Below are 9332 nucleotides of genomic sequence, written 5' to 3'. Positions count from 1 at the left end.
GCAGAGGACCTAAAAGGACATCAATAATGAGCGGTGTAGGAGTGTGTCTCAGGGGATGATACAGGTCTGGCTTTGATCCACTCAGGCTAATAAGGCTTTAAAAGCCACAACTGTCCGATCAGCCCATGCCAGGCCACCTCCCATCTCCTTTTTCCAAAGAGCTGCCTGATGCCTTGTGACAGGCCTCGACCCAGCCACGGGACACCACAGCGGTCAAAATTCATGTTAATGGCAAACAATGGAGTCACACTACTAATGAGATAATTAGTGGAACTGGGAAGAATCTGGCACTGTAAAAATTATATATATATATATATATATATATATATATATATATATATATATATATATATATATATATATATATATAGATATATACACAACATTTTTTACATTTTATATATATATATATATATATATATATATATATATATATATATAATATAAATATATATATACACACACAACATTTTTTACATTTTATATATATATATATATATATATATATATATATAATATATATATATATATATATATATATATATATATATATAAAATGTATATGTATGTATGTATCATTCAGCAAACAACTTATAAATAACTTAGGGGCCATCTTAAATGCATCCCCATTAAATTTTTATTGACACTGTAATATAAGCCACTACCTGCCATGAATCACAAATAACCTTGAGCTCTTGCTTTTCATCTCTCTCCTGTCAGTGCTGTGTTTACTGTGTACAGTCTCTCTTTCATGCTCACAGAACGCAATCGTTTGTGACTGGGGCAGCCTCCTCTGTCCCCATATCCAGCCTGGCTATAATTTTGTTGTCATTCGATGTGCGGTGATCCCGTGATTGATGTGACAGAGTGGGCATTAGGTAAAGTCCCTGGGCTGGTGCTCACTTACAGCAGACTCCGCTTTGTACTACTGACAGTGATTAGTTTAGACCTGGGTGGCAAACATTTTCCTTTACTTCAGGGGGCTTGAAATAGAGTTACCTGATTTTGTTCTAAGTAACAGACCATGTCTACTATTTTTCATTAGCAATAAAGAAGTGCCAATGTGACCTTCTTAGATCAGTTGTTTAAGCATACCTGAAGTAAAATGGCTTATAAAGCTTGCTGGCACTGTGCCTCAGGCAGATGTGGAGAGGTTTAGTGGACATGTCTTGTTCTGCAAGGCTGATAAAAGGATCTGACATATGGCTTGTTCATATAGCAAGTTATTGGCATCTTATGACTGATCAATGCCAACATGATGGCTCCAGGAGGTGAACCAAAAGCAAACACTTCTCTGCCTGAAGTCACTTACTCAAGCTGTTCACAATGGTGACACATTAAAGGTTCTTTGAAAATCATTGGAAAACTGGGGTTTCATTTACTGTTCTGAGTTGGATCCACTCACAATGTATTAGATTAGGCCTCGTTATAACACAGTAGGCTGTGTCCATTATGAAAGTTTCCATACTGAGTACCATCTTATTGTATATCTAATTCAACTGCATTTAGTTGGCTTCGTTCTTGTGGAGGTTATTAGTAAATATCTGATGAATCTTGTGGCTGCAAATAACAGGTTACTAATTACATTTAGGCCAATACTCATATTGCAAAACATAATTAATACAGATATCACAAAAACATATAATTAAAAGCACAATGCACCGCTCAAACAAATTAGATTAATGTGCATGCAGCAGAGAAACAGATCACCTGTGTGAGTGGGTCAGTGGCGTGTGTTTATGCTCACCTGAGGATGCAAAAGCTGTGTGTTCCACACAATGACGCCCTGAGGGACAAAGCACTGGCCCTGGCAATGATAATCCCCCTCCAGGCCCTTTCTCTGCGGTTACGGCCACTGGCTGAGCTAATAAGTGCAAAGTACAAAATGGGGGGAAGGGGGGTTGTATGAGAGAGGGGGGTATCTAATGCACAACAAAAGAAGGGGAGGTGAATAACAGGTCGGAAGAAAAACATCTTCTTTAAGTCAAGACATGCATGCTGGGTGAGTCAACAATAAGGCCTGCAGCGATAAGGCCTAAATCTGGTTGAAGGCTTATTATACAGAGAGATAGAGAGAGTGAGAGTGAGAGAGAGAGAGAGAGAGAGAGAGAGAGAGAGAGAGAGAGAGAGAGAGAGAGAGAGAGAGAGAGAGAGAGGGCGGAGGGAATAATGAGAAGGGGAAGATAGCCGCTCGTTCAGCTGGTTAGGCGCATGCAGGCAAGCCTGTGCTTGCACGTTCCTTGAGAATAGATTGCTGGACCCAGTTGCCCCTTTATAATGACCCTTCTTGTTAGCCTCGGAAACGGAAAGCCTGTTCATTAGAAGTACAGGTCCGCTCACCTCGGCGCGCATCCCCGCGCTCACACTCACCCGAGCTGTTTTACACTCATAAATGCACGCGCAATCCAGGTTAAAAATTTGGATTCTAGTCGATCAGGAGCTATTTACATCCAATCCAGTTTCCACCCGCCTTTTGGGATAAAATATAACACTATGTCTTTATAAAAAAGATCTGCTAACCGTTTGTGCACACGTCTGGGAGGCTTTAGATTACCACGTACATATAGGGTTGTTGTAAAGATTGAGATGTATATACCTGTAAGCAGGGAGAAAATGAAAAGGAAATAGAATGGAAACTTTTAATATAATACATTTAATTGAGATGTAGCTTAGAAATCCACAGCTACATGCCATACTAGCGAGAGAATTGATCGGGAATTAAAACTGTTATTCTTATTGGGTGAAAGGACAAATTTTTGTCCTCCATAATTAACGCATGGACACTGTGAGGAACACTGCTCGAAAAAGAAAAACTTAAGCAAATTCATATACTTGATGCAATCGCTCTTCCTTTTTTACAAGATATTTTTTAGTCCTTGAAAGTTTTCTTTTATTTTTCCATTTATATAATATTACTGTTTGTAAAAATATTACTACTACTACTACTACTACTACTACTACTACTACTATTATTATTATTATTATTATTATTATTATTATTATTATTATTATTATTATTAGTCATTTTTCGGAGTGCGCGTGGTGTTTAGAACCTGAATTATCCCTCTCAGATAAATTATTGATATCCCTTGGACACTAGTAAATACATTTAGAAAGGGAGCTAATAATTTCACACCACATCACAAAATCTTAAAGGATAAAATGCATTGCCTGACTTTTTTTTAAGCTTCGTTTTACTTTCACGAGCTTAACGAGTAGATTCAGGTGTGTACAATTATTGACGGAACAAATGTGAATTTTTCTCTTGTAATATTTTATACATATTGTAATGGGATGCAGGATAAATATTACACTAGTATTGGTCAGTAATTACAGATAATTGGCAATGGAAATGGTTATGATTGTTATCATTATATTGTAATTGTAATGATTTTGGCTTATCAAATTATTGTCTTGTGCAGTAGCTAAATTTACACCAGTCCCAGTTTTCACAAGTTTCAGTGTACAAACATCACTGGCCACAAGAAGCGAATACACTGTGGCGTGAAGGGCCTCCTTGATTATCCTAATTAAGTTCTGTCTAATTAAATTACTGTCACGTGTTAACCAATAGCAAAAGTCGATTCATTAACGATGCAGGCGGCAGGAATGAAAAGCGAAAGCCCCCACGATTGCAAAAGGTAGTGTCAACTGGCTGATTTGCTTTCTTGCGCAAAGTAGCTCCGACCGCGGGAAGGCGTTTTTTTTCTCTTTCCCGGGTTAACTTCACGAGGCGTTAAGCCTGCGGTCTCACGTCGCACGCGTTAATTGCCGCTTGCTGTCGTCGAGAGGTATGCAGCTCGAGCACTGCATCTCGCCAGCTCTCGCGCTCTCCAAGAAATGTTTGAGTGTGGGCAGTGGCTACCCAAACTCAGAGGGTTCTGATCTCGCCTTGCACGGCCATCCTATTACATCTGCTCGTGACAACCTGGAGAGAAGTTCACCCCTGAAAAAAAACTCCGCTGGGATGACGAATCAGTCAGAGGCGGACAATTTTGCCGACTCTAAGGACTCGTCGGGAGACGTGCAGAGAGGCAAACTCTCTCCAGCGCTCGACGGAGTCGCTGACATTCGTCACAACTTCGATGGATCTGCTGGAGAAAGGTATCTCCTGTCACAGTCCAGTCAAACTCAGCCGCTCTCCGCCAGCCCCGCTGCCATGTTCCCCTACCCGAGCCAGCACGGACCAGCGCATCCGGCATTTTCCATCGGAAGCCCGAGTCGATACATGGCGCATCATCCTGTGATAACGAACGGAGCTTACAACAGTTTGCTGAGTAACACTTCCCCACAAGGCTACCCGAGCGCCGGCTACCCGTACGCACAGCAATACGGCCACGCGTACCAAGGCGCCGCTTTCTACCAGTTCAGCTCGGCACAGGCCGGACTGCTACCCGGTAAAGCGCAAATCTACCTGTGCAACAGGGCGCTATGGCTGAAGTTTCATCGACACCAGACCGAGATGATTATTACTAAGCAAGGGCGGTAGGTGTTTGCGATTTTTAAACTTCGTTTTTCTTCGTTTTGACCTAAAAGTTTAAATATAAAAATATAGTTGTAATTACTCAGAGTAAATTAGACTGAACATTTCACGATTTGATTTTTGGGATCTAATTTGTATTTTTATTTTATACATGCATACACTATTGCTACAATTATGGCGCAGGTACTAATCAGTTTCTCAACGCAAAACAATAAGCACAATTTATTTTATTTTTATTTGACTATTTTCTTACAAATTCCGTTTTCAGTCAAGGTTTTCATTTTAGTTATAGTTCGTTTCAGTTCATAGAGTTCATTTTAAATTACTCCTATTTTTTGAATGTTTACACGAATATTATATTACAAGCTGTATATTATACTATATAACGTAATATAAAATCTCCAAAATGTCTGAATGTATATAATAATCTGATTTTGCAGCATTTAATTTAATATAACTTTTTTCCATTTTAGGCGAATGTTCCCTTTTTTAAGTTTCAACATCTCGGGCTTGGACCCGACAGCTCACTACAACATTTTTGTTGATGTGATTCTGGCGGATGCGAATCACTGGCGCTTTCAAGGAGGGAAATGGGTTCCGTGCGGTAAAGCGGACACCAATGTGACAGGTATCCAAAAATACCACATAACTACTGGAAGATGTTTAATGCCTTTTTAAATTTCCACAACACACCATTATAAAGCTTTGTTTTTGTTCCCAAGAGAGATATTTAACGAAAACATTAACAACAACAACAACAACAACAACAACAATAATAGTAGTAGTAGTAGTAATAATAATAATAATAATAATAATAATAATAATAATAATAATAATAATAATAACAACAACTTCTACATAAGTTTTTGTATGTCTCTATATATTTATACCTGTGTAGGAAACAGAGTATACATGCACCCAGATTCTCCAAACACTGGCGCGCACTGGATGCGTCAAGAGATTTCGTTTGGAAAACTGAAGTTAACTAACAACAAAGGAGCCTCGAACAACACGGGACAGGTTAGTCAATAAAAATGCAATGGACAAAGGAGTTACTGAAAATTACTAATGGAAATAATCAACAAGAACGGACAATATTCATTACTTTTACGCACTTGGTCACTGTGATATATAAAAATGTCCAAAACATTTCTGTAACATTAAACTGATTTTTATCTATTCCAAGTTGATCTATTCCAAGTTTGTTGTTGTCTTTTAATAATGCAATACTTGTCATAACACTATGTGTTTTACAATTATTTAATTTAATACACGAACGCGAATTTAAAGGGAGTATGACATTGCGCTTTTAAGCTGACTCTTGTGTATTTCTGGTGATTTTGCACAGATGGTGGTGCTTCAGTCTCTGCATAAATACCAGCCGCGGCTTCATGTGGTGCAGGTGAACGAAGACGGAACGGAGGACACGAGCCAACCTGGTCGCGTGCAGACCTTCACCTTCCCTGAAACTCAGTTTATCGCTGTAACAGCCTATCAAAACACCGATGTAAGATTCAACAACGATGTCCTATTTATGGTCATGTCCATGCATGTGCAATGTTACCATTAAACAAGGAAGATAATAAAATAAATACAATTACTGGTAATACAAAGACACTACATTTGATTTATTTATGTTTTATGGGATTAAATGGTATTAACCTTGCCCTTTGTTATTTTTCGCTCCACAGATTACACAGCTGAAAATTGACCACAATCCATTTGCGAAAGGATTTCGGGACAATTATGACACGTAAGATCATTTCATTATTATTTTTTAGTAAATGTATTTAATGGTGTACAGTCATTAATTATTTTCCTTCACACTCGAAAAGCTATACACCTAGAATCAAATGCGTTTCTTAAACTAAATGTAGGCAAGTTATCCGACCCAAAGTCATATGTACGCCCTGGTAAAAAAAATAAGCACCTACCCTACTGATTTCCCTTTTTATTTTTTTTAATTTAATAGTTTTTATCCAAATTAGTTATCTAGTATACGTATTTCACTCTATGGATTATGGAATATTTATAATTTTTATATTTAGCAATTGCAATCATGTGTAATAAAAGGTCAGCAATCATTTGTAGCAATAAGCTTTAATTTATTAAAAGATAAATACAACAGTTGGCACATAAGTGAATTTGATTATATATATATATATATATATATATATATATATATATATATATATATATATATATATATATATATATATATATATATATATAAAATGGCGCACCTTTACGCCAGTAATAATTTACATATATGCGTTGTTCAGGTTGCTCTGAAAGGTTTTTATCATGTTCTTAATACGCAAATTATGTTTGACCCTTTCCTGTTCCAGCGTTTATACAGGTTGCGACATTGATCGCTTGACGCCGTCCCCGGGTGAGTCTCCGCGCTCTCAGCTCATGCCGAGTGCGCGCTACGCCGCCATGCCGGGCTCTTTCCTGCAGGACCAGTTTGTCAGCTCGTATGCCAAGTCCCGCTTTCACCCTGGCGTCGGTGGCGCTCCTGGCACGGACCGCGGCGTCCCGCTCGGCAACAGCTTGCTTTCGCCGCAGCAAACCGACGAGACCGCGGTGGGCTCCCCGCAGCGCTGGTTCGTCACCCCGGCCAACAACCGACTGGACTTCGCCGCCTCGGCGTACGACGCTGCTGCCGCGGCCGATCTTGCGGGCAACGCGGCCACACTGCTCTCGTACGCGGCCGCCGGAGTTAAAACTCTGCCACTGCCCGCGGCCGGCTGCTCCAACAGAGCCCTGGGCTACTACGGCGAGGCGACTGCGTGGGGAACACGTACTCCGCCTCAGTACTGCGGTAAATCAGGTGCTGTCCTCCCCTGTTGGCCCTCCAACTCAGTGCCGGGCCGGACAGCGGCTGCAGGTTACCTGGTTGGTCTAGACGACGGCGACCCTGTCGCGCCAGAGAGATCCCCACTGGGCACAAACGACGACGCCAAACCCAAGGACCTGTCCGAGTCCAGCTGGATAGAGACGCCCTCCTCAATTAAATCGATCGACTCGAGCGATTCGGGCATTTTCGAGCAAGCCAAGCGGAGGAGGATCTCTCCATCTGCCACGCCGGTTTCGGAAACAGCATCGCCGTTAAAATCCGAAATGCTGACGCCCAGGGAGTGCGAGAAGAACTGCTCCAAGGACATTGGCTACTACAGCTTCTATTCACACAGTTAGACACTGGAACTGTTCGTAAAGCAGAGCATTGCTCCTGCCACGACAAGTTCAAAGAATCCGATTCATATTTATCTATTTATTCATATTTTATTTTAGCTATTTATTTATCTATTTATTCGTGCATTTCTTTGTATATTTAGATCTCCTAAGCTCATATCATTCTTTTTAAAACTTAGTAACAGGTTTATAATTTACTTTTTTGGCATATGTTGATAACACCACTGTAACTAAATAATGTATATACCTGTGTAGACATCCGTGATTTCTCATTACAGTTGATGTACAGTATGTAAAAGGACAGAATTATTAGATTCTTGGTGCGATGTTTTTAGAGAGAAATCGGGCTGTTTTATTTTGGAAACGCATTAATTTGGAAAGGTCCCAGTGGTAAAGCCCAGTCTGTTCTCTCCAGCAGAAATGTTCTTGTAGGAGATGACAGATAGGCACCACTCAGAGTTCCAGACATTCAGTAGTTCATTGTTAATAGAGACCAAACAGAGTTGTATTGCATTGTATTGCTGTTGTTTGGAAATATATTAGTCTGTAGTTTAATTGTTGCTTTCTACGTGAGATCATTTTGTACTTTGTTGTAACGCCGTTGGTAGGCCACTAATCATGAAATCAAATAATTTTATGGTATTTAAATCCCTGGTGTAAAGGAAAAGCAGTAAAGTATTTGTACAGTGCAGGTACCATTTCTTAGAGGCGACATTATTTCACCATGTTCCGACCCTCGAATGTTTTTATGAGAATTTATTATGATTATTTCCTTCATAATTCCATAATTCCCGAGACGCGTCACTTAGGCCTGCTAATGAAAAGCTAATGTAATTGTGCTGTGCTTCTTTGCAATAAATACACTAGTCCAAAATCTGTTATTAAAACAGCCTTTAAATGAGACTTGTAATCAAGGTTCAAATGTGCTTAAAAATGTAGGTTATTCTGACATATTATCAGGTTTGGCGCCAGGACCATGTGCTTTAAGGGAGAAACCGCGTCCATCTGTCTCCGTATAGTCTATTATATTAACACTGCAATGTGTGCAATCGCATTCTCTCTTCCCCATGTATCAGTGCAACTGTTTCTATAAAAACTTGTCTACTTTTACATCACATAGGCTACAGAAAATTAATATTTAATAAAAAACAGAAGGATTAAGGAAGCAAGACATTTTCCCCAGTCGTGTAAAAGGTGCTGAAACCAACATCAATTACGCGCACAGAAAAATGAATGTGTCCAACAGGTAAAACAACAGAAAAAAAGCATAGAATTTGAGTTATTACTTTTGGCAGCAGATTGACGATATGATGCACATATGGCACACAGATTAAGGCATATTGAGGCCACCAAGTGTCACCTACACATTATTAAGAAATGTCAACAAAATCTCAGTCACAGTTTAAAACAATATGAGCCAAAAATAACATACGACTTCCTTCAATTTAATAGCCCTATGTTCCAGTAATCATTTGACCCAGTTAAGTTCATTACAAGCTCGTATAAATTGGTTAGTGGGCTAATTGGAAAAGAAATACACCGTTTATTACATTTGCAGTAAATATAAGAATGATAGTTTTATGATTAAACACAGAGACAACAGAGCTTTTCATTAAGTCAAGTCAAAATCATTCATGTCAGATTATGGAAATAG

At 39.4% G+C, this 9332-nt stretch overlaps 1 protein-coding gene across 1 annotated transcript; it reads left to right on the top strand.

The window, feature by feature from the left end:
- Positions 1–3611: 3611 nt before the first annotated feature.
- On the top strand, positions 3612–8373 carry tbr1b (T-box brain transcription factor 1b). Its single transcript, XM_027164226.2, has 6 exons — positions 3612–4485; positions 4957–5111; positions 5382–5503; positions 5832–5990; positions 6175–6236; positions 6832–8373. Exons 1-6 carry the CDS (start codon positions 3794–3796, stop codon positions 7679–7681), a joined length of 2040 nt encoding a protein of 679 aa, XP_027020027.1. The 5' UTR covers positions 3612–3793; the 3' UTR covers positions 7682–8373.
- The last annotated feature ends 959 nt before the right edge of the window (positions 8374–9332 follow it).

Source organism: Tachysurus fulvidraco, chromosome 6 (assembly GCF_022655615.1).
Source record: "Tachysurus fulvidraco isolate hzauxx_2018 chromosome 6, HZAU_PFXX_2.0, whole genome shotgun sequence".
Taxonomy (NCBI): domain Eukaryota; kingdom Metazoa; phylum Chordata; class Actinopteri; order Siluriformes; family Bagridae; genus Tachysurus; species Tachysurus fulvidraco.
The sequence above is the reverse complement of the archived record's forward strand: the minus strand, read 5'-3'. Positions and strand labels throughout refer to the sequence as shown.